Below are 20,900 nucleotides of genomic sequence, written 5' to 3' on the forward strand. Positions count from 1 at the left end.
TGGCACTGCTGGGCTTCTCTCTGACCTTTGTTAGGAAAGGACAAGTGATACTCTGCAGGGAGAAGTAATCAGTAGGAAGAGGCGTGATACTCTGCAGGGAGAAGTGATCAGTAAGGAGAGGAGTGATACTCTGCAGGGAGAAGTGATCAGTAAGGAGAGGAGTGATACTCTGCAGGGAGAAGTGATCAGTAAGAAGAGGAGTGATACTCTGCAGGGAGAAGTGATCAGTAAGAAGAGGAGTGATACTCTGCAGGGAGAAGTGATCAGTAAGGAGAGGAGTGATACTCTGCAGGGAGAAGTGATCAGTAAGAAGAGAAGTGATACTCTGCAGAGAGATGTGATCAGTAAGGAGAGGAGTGATACTCTGCAGGGAGAAGTGATCAGTAAGAAGAGGAGTGATACTCTGCAGGGAGATGTGATCAGTAAGGAGAGGAGTGATAGTCTGCAGGGAGAAGTGATTGGTAAGGAGGGGAGTGATACTCTGCGGAGAGAAGTGATTGGTAAGGAGAGGAGTGATAGTCTGCAGGGAGAAGTGATCGGAAAGGAGAGGAGTAATAGTCTGCGGGGAGAAGTGATCAATAAGGAGAGGAGTGATAGTCTGTGGGGAGAAGTTATCGGAAAGGAGAGGAGTGATAGTCTGCGAGGAGAAGTGATTGGTAAGGAGAGGAGTGATAGTCTGCAGGGAGAAGTGATCGGAAAGGAGAGGAGTAATAGTCTGCGGGGAGAAGTGATCAATAAGGAGAGGAGTGATAGTCTGTGGGGAGAAGTTATCGGAAAGGAGAGGAGTGATAGTCTGTGGGGAGAAGTTATCGGAAAGGAGAGGAGTGATAGTCTGCGAGGAGAAGTGATCGGTAAGGAGGGGAGTGATACTCTGCGGGGAGAAGTGAATATACTGACACCCTCTTCTCTCCCAGCCTGTATTATAGACCAGACTCCATCGCTCCTTGTCGCCCTCTCCGGTGATTGGTCCGCCATCCGCTGCACTGCCAGGATTGTGCCGCCCGCCGCTCACCAGGTGATTATTACATCCATCTTCCTCTCCTGGGAGGATCAGATGGACAGGAGGGAGGATGTCCTGACCAACATCACCGACATGAAGACCATAGAGCACAGAGTCCAGGCCAGAGTGTCAGGAACATACAAATGTAGACTCACATGTGGGATCGAAATCATAGACGCCAAAGGAACCTACATACATGTCAGAGGTAAGTACCTACACCAGACTCATCACCCTCCCCCCCCAGGACAGACTCATCACCCCCCCCCGGGACAGACTCATCACCCCCCCCCCCCCCGGACAGACTCATCACCCTCCCCCCGGGACAGACTCATCACCCCCTCCTGTCCATGTCCCCCCTGCGACAAACTCATCTCCCCTTCCTGCTGTGTCCCCCCTGCAACAGACTCATTACCCCCTCCTGTCCATGTCCCCCCTGCGACAGACTCATCACCCCCTCCTGTCCGTGTCCCCCCTGCGACAAACTCATCTCCCCTTCCTGTCCATGTCCCCCCTGAGACAAACTCATCGCCCCCTCCTGTCCGTGTCCCCCCTGCAACAGACTCATCGCCCCCTCCTGTCCATGTCCCCCCCTTGGGACAGACTCATCCCCCCCTCCTGTCAGTGTCCCCCCTGAGACAGACTCATCGCCCCCTCCTGTCCGTGTCCCCCCTGTGACAGACTGATAAATTAGTTTTGTCTCCCCCCCCAGAGTCTGGCTATCAAGAACCCGCTGCCCCAGTGGACAGCCTGCAGTCTGGACTGATCGCGCTCTTCGTTCTTCTGTTTCTCATCTCCATTTCGGGGACGTATCTAGTTCTGCCATTCCACCGGATGAAACAGGTGACATTTATATGACAAACCATGCCATCTAGTGGTCGCAACGCCGTATTTTCCTGATTGGGGGGTTATTCAGGGGCATACTGCACTATGGCCACTAGATGGAGCCGACGACCATTCAATACAGATCTGTGGCAGACAGAGAGCCTCAGGTCCAAATACTCCATGGCCCGGATTCAGAAAGAATTGCGCTCTATTTGCGAAGGCGCAGGGCAGCGATTTTGCCCTGCGCCCCCGCAAATATTTTGCGCTGCCCTCGATTCACGGAGCAGTAGCTCCGTAAATTGCGAGGGCGCGCCGGCAAAATTGCCCGGCGTAAGCGCGCGCAATGTAAATGATCCCGCCGGGGGCGGGAATCATTTAAATTAGGTGCGCTCCCGCGCCGAGCGTAGAGCGCATGCTCCGTCGGGAAACTTTCCCGACGTGCATTGCGGCAAATGACGTCGCAAGGACGTAATTTGCTTCAAAGTGAAAGTGAATGGCGTCCAGCGCCATTCACGATTCACTTACGCAAACGACGTAAAAAATTCGAACGTCGCGACGCGGGAACGCCGGGTATAGTTTAGCATTGGCTGCCCCTGCTATTAGAAGGGGCAGCCTTACGCTAAACACGCCGTACGGAAACGACGTAACTTGCGTACGCAGGGGGCGCGCAACATTGTGAATCGGCGTAAGTATGCAATTTGCATACTATACGCTGACCACAATGGGAACGCCCCCTAGCGGTCATCGCAAGAATGCAGCCTAAAATCTGCGTGGCATAAGAGCCTTATGCCGCGCAGATTTTAGGCTGCAGTCGGCGTAACGAGTTCTCTGAATCAGGAGAACTCGTTACGCCGGCGCAAGTAAGCAATTGCGCTGCGTAACTATGGTTACACAGGCGCAATTGCTTACTGAATCTGGGCCCATGAGATTGTAATACATAAGAAAAAAAAAAACTGTCCCTATGTGGCCAGCGGTAAGGCTTGTATGAAGTCATTCTTTTATATTCACAGCACACAATGGGGTCTATTGATAACCAAACAAATAAATATCTGTGCTGTGATTGCATAGCCATTGTCAATATCCTCTATATTTTGTCTAATATGTGTATTTCCTATGACCGTCAGCTCCATCTAGTGGCTATAATGTGGTATTATCCTGAATGAACTGAATCTGGAAAATACCTCACTATGCCCACTAGAGGGAGCTGAGACATTCACGCCACAAATAGACCAAATTGTTTCTATTGTGACCATTGCAGAGAGCAAATAATGACCCCCATTGGTCTATTTTCTCCCCCATCAAAGCTTTCTAGTGTGCCCGCTGCACCCCAAGCAACCCCTACGCCCACCGCCCCGCAACAGCCAGAGGAGGCGACATCCGGCTCCCTGTACACGGTGAGTCTCCCGAGCGACATTTATTCAGAAATCTTCAGGGTGTTTATTTTTTAATCCTAGACATTAAAGGCTCATTTACACCTCATGCACACAAAATTTAATTTTTAATTATTACTACTTATATGATTATTAGTATTTATTAAATACCTATTTATAAAGAAAGCATCACAAATAAAACTCGTAATGTGTCCAATGTGTGGATTTTCTACAATCGTCAGTGTCATCTAGTGGCCATAATGATGTATTTTCCTGAATTATCTTAATGGGGGGGGGGATACCACCTTATGGCCACTAGATGGAGCTGACGATCTATATGAAGGATTATTGGTGATGAATGTGTGACTACAAATGTATTCGCACAGCGAATGTAAAAAGGGCTTTCCCTTGCTTCGGAAATTTCCTCTCACTTCCTGTGCAGTCTGCGGGACAGGAAGTGAAGGGAAATCTCCCTGACCCTCCACTTCTCTAATGGCTTCAGATATCCTTTAATTATACTTTGTTGTGCAGAGTCTTCAGCCGCATTCTGACGACGTGTATTACGTCCTGGATGAAGATCTTGCCAGAAAGACCAATGTGGTGAGTTGGGTTTACTGATCTAACTCTCCTCTCCTAAAATACTCTGCTCTGCTGCAGGACTCTGCTCCTTCCTCTATCTAACTCTCTTCTCCTGATATACTCTGCACTGCTGGAGGACTCTGCTCCTTCCTCTATAACTCTCCTCTCCTGAAATACTCTGCACTGCTGCAGGACTCTGCTCCTTCCTCTATAACTCTCCTCTCCTGAAATGCTCTGCTCTGCTGCAGGACTCTGCTCCTTCCTCTATAACTCTCCTCTCCTGAAATGCTCTGCACTGCTGCAGGACTCTGCTCCTTCCTCTATAACTCTCCTCTCCTGAAATACTCTGCACTGCTGCAGGACTCTGCTCCTTCCTCCAGAACTCTCCTCCCCTGAAATACTCTGCACTGCTGCAGGACTCTGCTCCTTCCTCCAGAACTCTCCTCTCCTGAAATACTCTGCACTGCTAGAGGACTCTGCTCCTTCCTCTATAACTCTCCTCTCCTGAAATACTCTAGCAGGAACAAAAATTGTTTCTGGACAGCCGCACTCTGAACAAATTGTAGCCTTTATTAAAAAAAGCTATGACTAAGCACTAGTTTCAGTGCGAAACGCGTCAGAGGTCGGGTTTTATTTTATGTTGCTGTGACTTGTAGTGCTGTCCTGTCCAGAAACAATTTGTGTTCCTGCTTTGCTAAGTGCATTGCCTGCACCTGAGTTGTCTGCAACGGAGGATATTCATCTGGGTTCCCACCTGGAGCGGCTACTCCCTTTTCTCCTGAAATACTCTGCTGGAGGACTCTGCTCCTTCCTCTATAACTCTCCTCTTCTGAAATACTTTGCACTGCTGCAGGACTCTGCTCCTTCCTCTATAACTCTCCTCTCCTGAAATACTCTGCATTGCTGCTGCAGGACTCTGCTCCTTCCTCTATAACTCTCCTCTCCTGGAACACTCTTCTCTGCTGCAGGACTCTGCTCCTTCCTCTATAACTCTCCTCTTCTGAAATGCTCTGCACTGCTGCAGGACTCTGCTCCTTCCTCTATAACTCTCCTCTCCTGAAATACTCTGCATTGCTGCTGCAGGACTCTGCTCCTTCCTCTATAACTCTCCTCTCCTGAAACACTCTTCTCTGCTGCAGGACTCTGCTCCTTCCTCTATAACTCTCCTCTCCTGAAATACTCTGCACTGCTGCAGGACTCTGCTCCTTCCTCTATAACTCTCCTCTCCTGAAATGCTCTGCTCTGCTGCAGGACTCTGCTCCTTCCTCTATCTAACCCTCCTCTCCTGAAATACTCTGCACTGCTGGAGGACTCTGCTCCTTCCTCTATAACTTTCCTCTCCTGAAATACTCTAGCAGGAACAAAAATTGTTTCTGGACAGCCGCACTCTGAACAAATTGTAGCCTTTATTAAAAAAAGCTATGACTAAGCACTAGTTTCATTGCGAAACGCGTCAGCGGTCAGGTTTTATTTTATGTTGCTGTGACTTGTAGTGCTGTCCTGTCCAGAAACAATTTGTGTTCCTGCTTTGCTAAGTGCATTGCCTGCACCTGAGTTGTCTGCAACGGAAGATATTCACATGGGTTCCCACCTGGAGCGGCTACTCCCTTTTCTCCTGAAATACTCTGCTGGAGGACTCTGCTCCTTCCTCTATAACTCTCCTCTTCTGAAATACTCTGCACTGCTGCAGGACTCTGCTCCTTCCTCTATAACTCTCCTCTCCTGAAATACTCTGCATTGCTGCTGATGGACTCTGCTCCTTCCTCTATAACTCTCCTCTCCTGAAATACTCTTCTCTGCTGCAGGACTCTGCTCCTTCCTCTATAACTCTCCTCTCCTGAAATGCTCTGCACTGCTGCAGGACTCTGCTCCTTCCTCTATAACTCTCCTCTCCTGAAATACTCTGCACTGCTGCAGGACTCTGCTCCTTCCTCTATAACTCTCCTCTCCTGAAATGCTCTGCTCTGCTGCAGGACTCTGCTCCTTCCTCTATCTAACCCTCCTCTCCTGAAATACTCTGCACTGCTGGAGGACTCTGCTCCTTCCTCTATAACTTTCCTCTCCTGAAATACTCTAGCAGGAACAAAAATTGTTTCTGGACAGCCGCACTCTGAACAAATTGTAGCCTTTATTAAAAAAAGCTATGACTAAGCACTAGTTTCATTGCGAAACGCGTCAGCGGTCGGGTTTTATTTTATGTTGCTGTGACTTGTAGTGCTGTCCTGTCCAGAAAAAAATTGTGTTCCTGCTTTGCTAAGTGCATTGCCTGCACCTGAGTTGTCTGCAACTGAAGATATTCATCTGGGTTCCCACCTGGAGCAGCTACTCCCTTTTCTCCTGAAATACTCTGCTGGAGGACTCCGCTCCTTCCTCTATAACTCTCCTCTCCTGAAATACTCTGCATTGCTGCTGCAGGACTCTGCTCCTTCCTCTATAACTCTCCTCTCCTGAATTACTCTTCTCTGCTGCAGGACTCTGCTCCTTCCTCTATAACTCTCTTCTCCTGAAATGCTCTGCATTGCTGCAGGACTCTGCTCCTTCCTCTATAACTCTCCTCTCCTGAATTACTCTTCTCTGCTGCAGGACTCTGCTCCTTCCTCTATAACTCTCCTCTCCTGAAATGCTCTGCATTGCTGCAGGACTCTGCTCCTTCCTCTATAACTCTCCTCTCCTGAAATACTCTGCACTGCTGCATGACTCTGCTCCTTCCTCTATAACTCTCCTCTCCTGAATTACTCTTCTCTGCTGCAGGACTCTGCTCCTTCCTCTATAACTCTCCTCTCCTGAAATACTCTTCTCTGCTGCAGGACTCTGCTCCTTCCTCTATAACTCTCCTCTCCTGAAATGCTCTGCATTGCTGCAGGACTCTGCTCCTTCCTCTATAACTCTCCTCTCCTGAAATGCTCTGCACATTCCTCTATCATTTCTCAGATTGTTCCACCTTCACGTATTCTACAGAAACTCCAAGCAGAAGTCCACGGTGTCCCCGGCCAAAGTCCCATGAAAAGGCCCAAACCTCAGGTCAGAAGATGACATAGAAGTTCTAAGTACCTTTTATTACACCGTCCTTTATATAAGAAATCCGGGATTGTTTTATTTCAGGCCAAATCTTCCTCAGTACAAGAGAAGCCACAGACCCTCCCGGACAAGCCCCCAATCAAACAGGTGAGAGACCAGAAGATAAAAAAAATGATATAATTATAAAAGAATGAATTAATAAAAATCGGCACGCCACAAGGGTGATAATATTTTGGGCAAAGCAACGCCCCTTTTTTTGCCAAATCACTTCCAGTTGGGACTGTTGGCTCTCGAAATCCTTTTCTTATCAACAACGGTCTTCAGAACCTTGATAGACTACGTTCCTTAACCGCTTAAGCCCCTGACCATTTGGCTGGCCAAAGACCAGAGCGTTTTTTTTCGATTCGGCGCTGCGTCGCTTTAACTGACAATTGCGTGGTCGTGCAACGTGGCTCCCAAACAAAATTGGTGTCTTTTTTCCCCCCACAAATAGAGCTTTCTTTTGGTGGTATTCGATCACCTGTGCGGTTTTTATTTTTTGCGCTATAAACGAAAATAGAGCGACGATTTTGAAAAAAAAAAAAACACAATATTTTTTACTTTTTAACTTTAACCACTTAAGCCCCGGACCTTTAGGCAGCTAAATGCCCAGGCCAGGTTTTGCGATTCGGCACTGCGTCGCTTTAACAGACAATTGCGCGGTCGTGCGACGTGGCTCCCAAACAAAATTGGCATCCTTTTTTCCCCACAAATAGAGATTTCTTTTGGTGGTATTTGATCACCTCTGCGGTTTTTATTTTTTGCGCTATAAACAAAAATAGAGCGACAATTTTGAAAAAATTCACTTTTTTACTTTTTGCTATAATAAATATCCCCCAAAAACATATATAAAATTATTTTTTTTCCTCAGTTTAGGCCGATACGTATTCTTCTACCTATTTTTGGTAAAAAAAATCGCAATAAGCGTTTATCGATTGGTTTGCGCAAAATTTATAGCGTTTACAAAATAGGGGATAGTTTTATTGCATTTTTATAATTTTTTTTTTTTTTTACTACTAATGGCGGCGATCAGCGATTTTTTTCGTGACTGCGACATGGCGGACACTTCAGACAATTTTGACACATTTTGGGACCATTGTCATTTTCACAGCAAAAAATGCATTGTTTATTGTGAAAATGACAGTTGCAGTTTGGGAGTTAACCACAGGGGGCGCTGTAGGAGTTAGGGTTCACCTAGTGTGTGTTTACAACTGTAGGGGGGTGTGGCTGTAGGTCTGACGTCATCGATCGAGTCTCCCTTATATAAGGGATCACTCGATCGATACGCCGCCACAGTGAAGCACGGGGAAGCCGTGTTTACATACGGCTCTCCCCGTTCTTCAGCTCCGGGGAGCGATCGCGACGGAGCGGCTATAAATGAATAGCCGCGCCGTCGTCCCGGAATCCGACCGCCGCATGTAGCGGGGGGGGTCCCGATCGGACCCCCCACCCGCTAGAAGGCAAGGACGTACATGTAAGCCCATCTGCCTGTACGTCCCATTCTGCCGACGTATATATACATGCGGCGGTCGGGAAGTGGATAATAAATATCCCCCAAAAAATATATAAAAACACTTTATCTTTCTCAGTTTTAGGACAATACGTATTCTTCATATTTTTCGGAATTCGGAAATTCAAAAATTCGGAATTCAGAAATTCTAAAATTTGGAGATTCGAAAATTCAGAATTCTGAATTTTTCGAATTTCCGAATTCCGAAAAAAGCAAAAAAACGAATAAAAGGAAAACAAAAAAAAAATAAAAATTTCGGCAGTGCACATGTCTAATATTTCTGGTAAAAAAAAATGATTGATTGGTTTGCGCAAAAGTTATAGCATCTACAAAATACGGGATAGTTTTATGGTATTTTTATTATAATTTTTTTTCTTACTAGTAATGGCGGCGATCAGCGATTTTTATTGTGACTGCGACATTATGGCGGACACATCGGACACTTTTGACACATTTTTGGGACCATTGTAATTTTTACAGCGATCAGTGCTATAAAAATGCACCGATTACTGTGTAAATGGCACTGGCAGGGAAGGGGTTAACCACTAAAGGGCGACACCTGCCAGTGTCCACAGTGCCCACGAGTGCCACCTATCAAGGCCCACAAGTTCCACCTATTGGTGCCAATCAGTGCCTCATCAGTGCCACCTAGCAATGCTGCCTATCAGTGCCCATTATTGCCACTAGGGGTGCAACGGATCAAAAAACTCACGGTTCGGATCGTTCCTCGGATCAGCAGTCACGGATCGGATCATTTTTCGGATCAGCAAAAAAAAAAAAAAAAGACAGTGACCCCCCCCCTCCCAAGTAGTACAGGCACACAGTGACCCCCTCCCCCCAAGTAGTACAGGCACACAGTGACCCCCCCAAGTAGTACAGGCACACAGTGACCCCCCCAAGTAGTACAGGCACACAGTGACCCCCCCAAGTAGTACAGGCACACAGTGACCCCCCCAAGTAGTACAGGCACAAAGTGACCCCCCCAAGTAGTACAGGCACACAGTGACCCCCCCAAGTAGTACAGGCACACAGTGACCCCCCCAAGTAGTACAGGCACACAGTGACCCCCCCCCCAAGTAGTACAGGCACACAGTGACCCCCCCAAGTAGTACAGGCACACAGTGACCCCCCCCCCCAAGTAGTACAGGCACACAGTGACCCCCCCAGTAGTACAGGCACACAGTGACCCCTCCCCCCCATAGTACAGGCAGATGGTGACCCCCCTCTCCCTCATAGTACAGGCAGACAGTGACCCCCTCCCCCCATAGTACAGGCAGATGGTGACCCCCTCCCCCCATAGTACAGGCAGATGGTGACCCCCCTCCCCCCCATAGTACAGGCAGATGGTGACCCCCTCTCCCCTATAGTACAGGCAGATGGTGACCCCCTCTCCCCCATAGTACAGGCAGATGGTGACCCCCTCCCCCCCATAGTACAGGCAGATGGTGACCCCCTCTCCCCCATAGTACAGGCAGACAGTGACCCCTTCCCCCCATAGTACAGGCAGATGGTGACCCCCTCCCCCCCATAGTACAGGCAGACAGTGACCCCCTCCCCCCCATAGTACAGGCAGATGGTGACCCCCTCCCCCCCATAGTACAGGCAGACAGTGACCCCCTCTCCCCCATAGTACAGGCAGACGGTGACCCCCTCTCCCCCATAGTACAGGCAGACAGTGACCCCCTCCCCCCCCATAGTACAGGCAGACAGTGACCCCCTCCCCCCCATAGTACAGGCAGATGGTGACCCCCTCCCCCCCATAGTACAGGCAGACAGTGACCCCTTCCCCCCCATAGTACAGGCAGATGGTGACCCCCTCCCCCCCATAGTACAGGCAGATGGTGACCCCCTCTCCCCCATAGTACAGGCAGATGGTGACCCCCTCTCCCCCATAGTACAGGCAGATGGTGACCCCCTCTCCCCCATAGTACAGGCAGATGGTGACCCCCTCTCCCCCATAGTACAGGCAGGCAGTGACCCCCTCTCCCCCATAGTACAGGCAGATGGTGACCCCCTCTCCCCCATAGTACAGGCAGATGGTGACCCCCTCTCCCCCATAGTACAGGCAGGCAGTGACCCCTTCCCCCCCATAGTACAGGCAGATGGTGACCCCCTCTCCCCCATAGTACAGGCAGACGGTGACCCCCTCTCCCCCATAGTACAGGCAGATGGTGACCCCCTCCCCCCCCATAGTACAGGCAGACGGTGACCCCCTGCCCCCCATAGTACAGGCAGATGGTGACCCCCTGCCCCCCATAGTACAGGCAGATGGTGACCCCCTCCCCCCCATAGTACAGGCAGATGGTGACCCCCTCTCCCCCATAGTACAGGCAGATGGTGACCCCCTCTCCCCCATAGTACAGGCAGATGGTGACCCCCTCTCCCCTATAGTACAGGCAGATGGTGACCCCCTCCCCCCCCCATAGTACAGGCAGATGGTGACCCCCTCTCCCCCATAGTACAGGCAGATGGTGACCCCCTCCCCCCCCCATAGTACAGGCAGATGGTGACCCCCTCTCCCCCATAGTACAGGCAGACAGTGACCCCTTCCCCCCCATAGTACAGGCAGATGGTGACCCCCTCCCCCCCATAGTACAGGCAGATGGTGACCCCCTCTCCCCTATAGTACAGGCAGACAGTGACCCCTTCCCCCCCATAGTACAGGCAGATGGTGACCCCCTCCCCCCCATAGTACAGGCAGACAGTGACCCCCTCTCCTCTATAGTACAGGCAGATGGTGACCCCCTCTCCCCTATAGTACAGGCAGATGGTGACCCCCTCTCCCCCATAGTACAGGCAGATGGTGACCCCCTCTCCCCCATAGTACAGGCAGATGGTGACCCCCTCCCCCCCCATAGTACAGGCAGATGGTGACCCCCTCTCCCCCATAGTACAGGCAGACAGTGACCCCTTCCCCCCCATAGTACAGGCAGATGGTGACCCCCTCCCCCCCATAGTACAGGCAGATGGTGACCCCCTCTCCCCTATAGTACAGGCAGATGGTGACCCCCTCTCCCCCATAGTACAGGCAGATGGTGACCCCCTCTCCCCCATAGTACAGGCAGATGGTGACCCCCTCCCCCCCCATAGTACAGGCAGATGGTGACCCCCTCCCCCCCATAGTACAGGCAGATGGTGACCCCCTCCCCCCCATAGTACAGGCAGATGGTGACCCCCTCTCCCCCATAGTACAGGCAGATGGTGACCCCCTCTCCCCATAGTACAGGCAGATGGTGACCCCCTCTCCCCCATAGTACAGGCAGATGGTGACCCCCTCCCCCCCATAGTACAGGCAGACGGTGACCCCCTCTCCCCCATAGTACAGGCAGACAGTGACCCCCTCCCCCCCCTAGTACAGGCAGACAGTGACCCCCTCCCCCCCATAGTACAGGCAGATGGTGACCCCCTCCCCCCCATAGTACAGGCAGACAGTGACCCCTTCCCCCCCATAGTACAGGCAGATGGTGACCCCCTCCCCCCCATAGTACAGGCAGATGGTGACCCCCTCTCCCCCATAGTACAGGCAGATGGTGACCCCCTCTCCCCCATAGTACAGGCAGATGGTGACCCCCTCTCCCCCATAGTACAGGCAGGCAGTGACCCCCTCCCCCCCATAGTACAGGCAGACAGTGACCCCCTCCCCCCATAGTACAGGCAGATGGTGACCCCCTCTCCCCCATAGTACAGGCAGGCAGTGACCCCTTCCCCCCCATAGTACAGGCAGATGGTGACCCCCTCTCCCCCATAGTACAGGCAGACAGTGACCCCCTGCCCCCCATAGTACAGGCAGATGGTGACCCCCTCTCCCCCATAGTACAGGCAGACAGTGACCCCCTCTCCCCCATAGTACAGGCAGATGGTGACCCCCTCCCCCCCATAGTACAGGCAGATGGTGACCCCCTCCCCCCCATAGTACAGGCAGATGGTGACCCCCTCCCCCCCATAGTACAGGCAGATGGTGACCCCCTCTCCCCCATAGTACAGGCAGATGGTGACCCCCTCTCCCCATAGTACAGGCAGATGGTGACCCCCTCTCCCCCATAGTACAGGCAGACGGTGACCCCCTCTCCCCCATAGTACAGGCAGACAGTGACCCCCTCCCCCCCATAGTACAGGCAGACAGTGACCCCCTCCCCCCCATAGTACAGGCAGATGGTGACCCCCTCCCCCCCATAGTACAGGCAGACAGTGACCCCTTCCCCCCCATAGTACAGGCAGATGGTGACCCCCCCCCCCCCATAGTACAGGCAGATGGTGACCCCCTCTCCCCCATAGTACAGGCAGATGGTGACCCCCTCTCCCCCATAGTACAGGCAGATGGTGACCCCCTCTCCCCCATAGTACAGGCAGATGGTGACCCCCTCTCCCCCATAGTACAGGCAGATGGTGACCCCCTCTCCCCCATAGTACAGGCAGATGGTGACCCCCTCCCCCCCATAGTACAGGCAGATGGTGACCCCCTCTCCCCCATAGTACAGGCAGACAGTGACCCCCTCTCCCCCATAGTACAGGCAGATGGTGACCCCCTCCCCCCCATAGTACAGGCAGATGGTGACCCCCTCCCCCCCATAGTACAGGCAGATGGTGACCCCCTCCCCCCCATAGTACAGGCAGATGGTGACCCCCTCTCCCCCATAGTACAGGCAGATGGTGACCCCCTCTCCCCATAGTACAGGCAGATGGTGACCCCCTCTCCCCCATAGTACAGGCAGACGGTGACCCCCTCTCCCCCATAGTACAGGCAGACAGTGACCCCCTCCCCCCCATAGTACAGGCAGACAGTGACCCCCTCCCCCCCCATAGTACAGGCAGATGGTGACCCCCTCCCCCCCATAGTACAGGCAGACAGTGACCCCTTCCCCCCCATAGTACAGGCAGATGGTGACCCCCTCCCCCCCATAGTACAGGCAGATGGTGACCCCCTCTCCCCCATAGTACAGGCAGATGGTGACCCCCTCTCCCCCATAGTACAGGCAGATGGTGACCCCCTCTCCCCTATAGTACAGGCAGATGGTGACCCCCTCTCCCCCATAGTACAGGCAGATGGTGACCCCCTCTCCCCCATAGTACAGGCAGATGGTGACCCCCTCCCCCCCATAGTACAGGCAGATGGTGACCCCCTCTCCCCCATAGTACAGGCAGATGGTGACCCCCTCTCCCCCATAGTACAGGCAGGCAGTGACCCCTTCCCCCCCATAGTACAGGCAGATGGTGACCCCCTCTCCCCCATAGTACAGGCAGACAGTGACCCCCTGCCCCCCATAGTACAGGCAGATGGTGACCCCCTCTCCCCCATAGTACAGGCAGACAGTGACCCCCTCCCCCCATAGTACAGGCAGATGGTGACCCCCTCCCCCCCATAGTACAGGCAGACAGTGCCCCCCTGCCCCCCATAGTACAGGCAGATGGTGACCCCCTCTCCCCTCATAGTACAGGCAGATGGTGACCCCCTCCCCCCCATAGTACAGGCAGATGGTGACCCCCTCTCCCCCATAGTACAGGCAGATGGTGACCCCCTCTCCCCCATAGTACAGGCAGATGGTGACCCCCTCTCCCCCATAGTACAGGCAGATGGTGACCCCCTCCCCCCATAGTACAGGCAGATGGTGACCTCCTCCCCCCATAGTACAGGCAGATGGTGACCCCCTCCCCCCCCATAGTACAGGCAGATGGTGACCTCCTCCCCCCATAGTACAGGCAGATGGTGACCTCCTCCCCCCGTAGTACAGGCAGACGGTGACCCCCTCTCCCCCATAGTACAGGCAGACAGTGACCCCTTCCCCCCATAGTACAGGCAGATGGTGACCCCCTCTCCCCCATAGTACAGGCAGATGGTGACCCCCTGCCCCCCATAGTACAGGCAGATGGTGACCCCCTCCCCCCCATAGTACAGGCAGATGGTGACCCCCTCCCCCCCATAGTACAGACAGATGGTGACCCCCTCTCCCCCATAGTACAGGCAGATGGTGACCCCCTCCCCCCCATAGTACAGGCAGATGGTGACCTCCTCCCCCCATAGTACAGGCAGATGGTGACCCCCTCCCCCCCATAGTACAGGCAGATGGTGACCTCCTCCCCCCATAGTACAGGCAGATGGTGACCCCCTCCCCCCCATAGTACAGGCAGATGGTGACCTCCTCCCCCCATAGTACAGGCAGATGGTGACCTCCTCCCCCCGTAGTACAGGCAGATGGTGACCCCCTCTCCCCCATAGTACAGGCACACAGTGAGCCCCCCCGTGCAGACCTCAGATCAGATAGCGGCGTGTGTCCGTTGCACCCCTAATTGCCACTCATCAGTGCCCATCACTGCCACCCATCAGTGCCCATCACTGCCAGCTATCAGTGCCACTTCTCAGTGCCCACCAAGGCCACCTGTCAATGCCCTTCAGTGCCACCTATCAGTGCCCAGCAGTCTTTTTTTTTTTTTTTTTAACAAAAAATAAAAACCCCAGAGGTGATCAAATACCACCAAAATAAATCTCTATTTGTTGGGAAAAAATGATAAAAATGTCGAGTGGCCCCGATCCTCGTCTTCTGGGGTCCCTCGGCGGCTGTCTCGGCTCCTCCCCGCAAGAGCTAACCCCCGTTCTGGGAAGCGTTCTCCCAAGGGGGTAAGCTTGCGGGCGCGCTCCCATGTGATACAGTTGGCGGCCATAGCCGTCCACTATATCAATCGGCCCGCCCCCCGGTGCGCCACGTCATTGGATTGGATTGACAGCAGTGGGAGCCAATGGCTGCGCTGCTATCAATCATCCAATGAATGAGCTGAGAACAGAACCCGGCCGTGAAGCCACCGCTTTCACAACGCGGGACCTTCGAGGGTAAGGGTGCTAATCGTCAGATGTTTTTTCACCTTAATGCATAGAATGTACTTTTACAACCCCTTTAACCACTTAAGACCCGGACCAAAATGCAGGTAAAGGACCAGGCCCCTTTTTGCGATTCGGGACTGCGTCGCGTTAACTGACAATTGCGCGGTCGTGTGACGTGGCTCCCAAACAAAATTGGCGTCCTTTTTTCCCCACAAATAGAGCTTTATTTTAGTGGTATTTGATCACCTCTGCGGTTTTTATTTTTTGCGATTATAAACAAAAATAGAGCGACAATTTTGAAAAAAATGCAATATTTTTTACTTTTTGCTATAATAAATATCCCCAAAAAATATATAAAAAAAAATGTTTTTTCTCAGTTTAGGCCGATACGTATTCTTCTACATATTTTTGGTAAAAAAAATCGCAATAAACGTTTATTGGTTGGTTTGCGCAAAATTTATAGCGTTTACAAAATAGGGGATAGTTTTATTGCATTTTTATTAATTTTTTATTTTTTTACTACTAATGGCGGCGATCAGCAATTTTTTTCGTGACTGCGACATTATGGCGGACACTTCGGACAATTTTGACACATTTTTGGGACCATTGTCATTTTCACAGCAAAAAATGCATTTAAATTGCATTGTTTATTGTGAAAATGACAGTTGCAGTTTGGGAGTTAAACACAGGGGGCGCTGTAACATTTAGTGTACACCTAGTGTGTGTTTACAACTGTAGGGGGGTGTGGCTGTAGGAGTGACGTCATCGATCGAGTCTCCCTATAAAAGGGATCACTCGATCGATACGCCGCCACAGTGAAGCACGGGGAAGCCGTGTTTACACACAGCTCTCCCCGTTCTTCAGTTCCGGGGAGCGATCGTGGGACTCCATTCGGCGATCGGGTCCGCGGTAGGGTGACCACGTGTCCCGGTTTGCCCGGGATCGTCCCGTAATATACATTTTTGTCCCGTGTCCCGGGAGCCTTCAAACCGGGACAATAGAGAGTCCCGGAATCAACTGCCTGCCACACTCACTGCCGCTGCTGCCGCTGTAATTAAATGATTCTAAATCACTGGTTGCTAGGGAAGCCCCGCTTGGCTTGTAGCAACCAGTGACGTCACCGTGTCCCGCTCTCTGCGCCTCCGACTCCTCCCCCACCTCCTCCTCCTCCAGCGGCCAGCCGCGGTTCTTGCTGCAGAGAGAGCAGCAGCGCCAGCGTAACAGGCAGAGAGACAGCACCGTCACAGCAGTGAGTCACTCACCTACCGCGGCACAGACCAAGACCTCCTCCTCCTCCCCTCCAGGCCTCGGTTGCTCAGCTGGACTCGATCCGCCGTCCGTCCTGAGTCCCGACCTCCCGCGAGTCCCGACTTCCGCTGCGCCGCGCCGGCCATCCTTGGAGCAGGGGCAGAAAAGGTAGGTGCAGGGGAGGGGGGGGCGGGGTTGACCATGCAATGGGGGGAGATATTATACAGTCCAGATTACAATTTGCAGGGGCAGCAGAGGTGACAGTGAGAAAGGGGGGGGGGGGGGTTGCATGGTGCACCCCCCTTTCTCTGTCACCTCTGCTGCCCCTGCAAATTGTAATCTGGACTGTATAATCTCTCTCTACCCAGCCCTCTGTCACCCAGTCACTCTGTCACCCAGTCACTCTGTCACCCAGTCCCTCTGTCACCCAGTCCCTCTGTCACCCAGTCCCTCTGTCACCCAGTCCCTCTGTCACCCAGTCACCCAGTCCCTCTGTCACCCAGTCACTCTGTCACCCAGTCCCTCTGTCACCCAGTCCCTCTGTCACCCAGTCCCTCTGTCACCCAGTCACTCTGTCACCCAGTCCCTCTGTCACCCAGTCCCTCTGTCACCCAGTCCCTCTGTCACCCAGTCACTCTGTCACCCAGTCCCTCTGTCACCCAGTCCCTCTGTCAGCCAGTCCCTCCGTCAGCCAGTCCCTCCGTCAGCCAGTCCCTCCGTCAGCCAGTCCCTCCGTCAGCCAGCCCTCCGTCACCCAGCCCTCCGTCACCCAGTCCCTGTCACCCAGTCCCTCCGTCAGCCAGTCCCTCCGTCAGCCAGTCCCTCCGTCACCCAGCCCTCCGTCACCCAGCCCTCCGTCACCCAGCCCTCCGTCACCCAGCTCTCCGTCACCCAGTCCCTCCGTCAGCCAGTCCCTCCGTCAGCCAGTCCCTCCGTCAGCCAGTCCCTCCGTCAGCCAGTCCCTCCGTCACCCAGCCCTCCGTCACCCAGCCCTCCGTCACCCAGCTCTCCGTCACCCAGTCCCTGTCAGCCAGTCCCTCCGTCAGCCAGTCCCTCCGTCAGCCAGTCCCTCCGTCAGCCAGTCCCTCCGTCACCCAGCCCTCCGTCACCCAGCCCTCCGTCACCCAGCCCTCCGTCACCCAGCCCTCCGTCACCCAGTCCCTGTCACCCAGCTCTCCGTCACCCAGCTCTCCGTCACCCAGCTCTCCGTCACCCAGCCCTCCGTCACCCAGCCCTCCGTCACCCAGCCCTCCGTCACCCAGCCCTCCGTCACCCAGCTCTCCGTCACCCAGCTCTCCGTCACCCAGCTCTCCGTCACCCAGCTCTCCGTCACCCAGCTCTCCGTCACGCAGCCCTCCGTCACGCAGCCCTCCGTCACGCAGCCCTCCGTCACGCAGCCCTCCGTCACGCAGCCCTCCGTCACCCGTCCCTCTGTCACCCAGTCCCTCTGTCACCCTGTCACCCAGTCCCCTGTCACCCAGTCCCCTGTCACCCAGTCCCCTGTCACCCAGTCCTCTGTCACCCAGTCCTCTGTCACTCAGTCCCCCCTCACCCAGCCCTCTGTCACCCTGTCACCCAGCCCTCTGTCACCCTGTCACCCAGCCCTCTGTCACCCTGTCACCCAGCCCTCTGTCACCCTGTCACCCAGCCCTCTGTCACCCTGTCACCCAGCCCTCTGTCACCCTGTCACCCAGCCCTCTGTCACCCTGTCACCTAGCCCTCTGTCACCCTGTCACCCAGCCCTCTGTCACTCAGCCCTCTGTCACTCAGCCCTCTGTCACTCAGCCCTCTGTCACCCAGCCCTCTGTCACTCTGTCCCCTGTCACCCAGCCCTCTGTCACCCAGCCCTCTGTCACCCAGCCCTCTGTCACCCAGCCCCCTTTCACCCAGCCCCCTTTCACCCAGCCCCCTTTCACCCAGCCCCCTTTCACCCAGCCCCCTTTCACCCAGCCCCCTGTCACCCAGCCCCCTGTCACCCAGTCCCCTGTCACCCAGTCCCCCAGCCCTCTGTCACCCAGTCCCCTGTCACCCAGCCCTCTGTCACGGGCCCGCTGATTTCAGGATACACCCCTGCCCCCAAAACTGGCAAAAAAATATGTAAAAAAACGTATTTTTTTTGGGGGGGGGGGGGGGTCCCTGAATGGCAGTTTGGAAATGTGGTCACCCTAGTCCGCGGGTCCTGCGGTCCTGGAGCTTCGGACCCACGGCTGGGTAGATGTACAGGACGTGCCGGTACGTCCATCTGCCCAGCCGTGCCATTCTGTGGACATATATGTACAGTGTCCTAGGGAGTGATTCTAGGGAGTGTGGGGGCTGGGCTATAAATGACACAACAGTGATCGCTGCTCCCGATGACAGGGAGCAGTAGATCAGTGTCCTGTCACTAAGGCAGAACAGGGAAATGCCTTGTTTAAAAAGGCATCACCCCGTTGTGCAGCTCCGTGACCCGATCGCGGGACCAAAGTCCCAAATATTTATAGCGTTTTTGTGTCTCTTTTGAACAATAATCTATTTTTTTCCTTCTAGAAACCGAGGAAAGTCACAGCGGAAAGTTCCGTGTACGAGAACATCCAGCGCTGAGGCGTCTTCTCATCTCTCCGACCAGCGCGACATTCTCCTCTCTACCCTCACAGATTGTAATAAGACATTCCAAAAACTTTCATTTTTTTCATTAACCACTTGAGATCCGCGCTACAGCCGAAACGACGGCCACAGCGCCAACCTCAATTGCTGGGAGGCCGTCGGTAGACGTTCTCCTTTTCGCACGCTCCTCGCGCACACGGCACCCGCTGTGATCACCGAGTCACTGAGACTCGGGTGATCACAGAACCGAGTAAGGGGCTGGTCCCGGCCCCTCACCACATGATCAGCTGTCAGCCAATGACAGCTGATCACGTGATGCAATCAAAGCTCGGTAATCTTTTTTTTTTCTCCTCACGCTGACAAAGGGAAGAGAAAAAAAATGAACACCAAGGGACACGGGTCTGTCTCATCTGAGCTGATCTGTACCCCCTGCCATTGCCCACAGTGCCCACCAGTGCCACCTATCAATGCCCACCAGTGGTGCCAATCAGTGCCTCATCAGTGCCATCTAGCAGTGCTGCCCATTAGTGTAACCTATCAGTGCCCATCACTGCCACCTATCAGTGCCCATCACTGCCACCCATCAGTGCCCATCACTGCCAGATATCAGAGCCACCTATCAGTGCCATCTATTAGTGTCCCTTCTCAGTGCTCACCAGTGCCACCTCTCAGTGTCACCTCTCAGTGTCCACCAGTGCTGCCTATCAGTGCCCACCAGTGCTGCCTTATCGGTGCCCATCAATTCAGCCTATCGGTGCCCATCAGTGCAGCCTCATCGGCGTACATCAATGAAGGAGAAAAATGATTGCCACCCATCAGTGCCCATCACTGCCGCCCATCAGTGCCCATCACTGCCACCTATCAGTGCCCATCACTGGCAGCTATCAAGGCCACCTATTAGTGCTCCTTCTCAGTGCCACCTATCAATGCCCATCAGTGCCACCTCTCAGTGCAGAGAAAAATGATTGCCACCTATCAGTGCCCAACACTGCCACCTATCAGTGCCCATCTCTGCCACCTATTAGTGCCCATTCTCAGTGCCCACCAGTGCCACCTATCAATGCCCTTCAGTGCCACCCATCAGTGCCCATCACTGCCACCTATCAGTGCCACCTATTAGTGCCCCTTCTCAGTGCCTACCAGTGCCACCTATCAATGCCCTTCAGTGCCACCCATCAGTGCCATCTCTCAGTGCAGAGAAAAATTATTGCCACCGATCAGTGCCACCAATCAGTGCCCATCACTGCCACCTATCAGTGCCCATCACTGCCACCTATCAGTGCCACCTATTAGTGCCCCTTCTCAGTGCCACCTATCAATGCCATTCAGTGCCACCTCTCAGTGCAGAGAACAATTATTGCCACCCATCAGTGCCCATCTCTGCCACCCATCAGTGCCCATCACTGCCTCCTATTAGTGCCCATTCTCAGTGCCACCTATCAATGCCCTTCAGTGCCACCTATCAGTGCAGAAAAAAAATATTGCCACCCATCAGTGTCCATCTCTGCCACCCATCAGTGCCCATCACTGCCACCGATCAGTGCCACCTATTAGTGCCCACTAGTGCCACCAATCAATGCCCTTCAGTACCACCCATCAGTGCAGAGAAAAATTATTGCCACCCATCAGTGCCCATCACTGCCAGCTATCAGGGCCACCTATTAGTGCCCCTTTTCAGTGCCCACAGTGCCCTCTATCAATGCCCTTCAGTGCCACCCATCAGTTTCACCTCTCAGTGCACACCAGTGACGCCTATCGGTGCCGCCTTATCGGTGCCCATCAGTTTGTAAAATTTTATAACAAAATGTAAAAAAAATATATATTTTTATTAAATTCTGTCTTTTTAAAAAATGTTAACAAAAAATAAAAACCGCAGAGGTGATCAAATACCAAGAAAAGAAATCTCTATTTGTGGGA

The 20,900-nt window shown here is 53.4% G+C and overlaps 1 protein-coding gene across 2 annotated transcripts in view; it reads left to right on the forward strand.

The window, feature by feature from the left end:
• The window catches only part of NFAM1 (NFAT activating protein with ITAM motif 1), a 28,061-nt gene extending 8,580 nt beyond the window's left edge, over positions 1-19,481 (forward strand). The window contains exons 2-8 of one of the 2 annotated variants that reach the window (XM_040346969.1): positions 915-1,205; positions 1,710-1,840; positions 3,127-3,216; positions 3,724-3,792; positions 6,703-6,792; positions 6,874-6,936; positions 18,927-19,481. In XM_040346969.1, coding sequence (XP_040202903.1) covers positions 915-1,205; positions 1,710-1,840; positions 3,127-3,216; positions 3,724-3,792; positions 6,703-6,792; positions 6,874-6,936; positions 18,927-18,980 — 788 coding nt within the window. In that variant the 3' untranslated portion in view covers positions 18,981-19,481. The remainder of the gene's footprint in view (positions 1-914; positions 1,206-1,709; positions 1,841-3,126; positions 3,217-3,723; positions 3,793-6,702; positions 6,793-6,873; positions 6,937-18,926) is intronic. The other variant, XM_040346970.1, reaches the window with a different exon arrangement.
• Positions 19,482-20,900: the final 1,419 nt, after the last annotated feature.

The sequence above is a fragment of the Rana temporaria genome, chromosome 3, assembly GCF_905171775.1.
Source record: "Rana temporaria chromosome 3, aRanTem1.1, whole genome shotgun sequence".
Classification (NCBI taxonomy): Eukaryota; Metazoa; Chordata; class Amphibia; order Anura; family Ranidae; genus Rana; species Rana temporaria.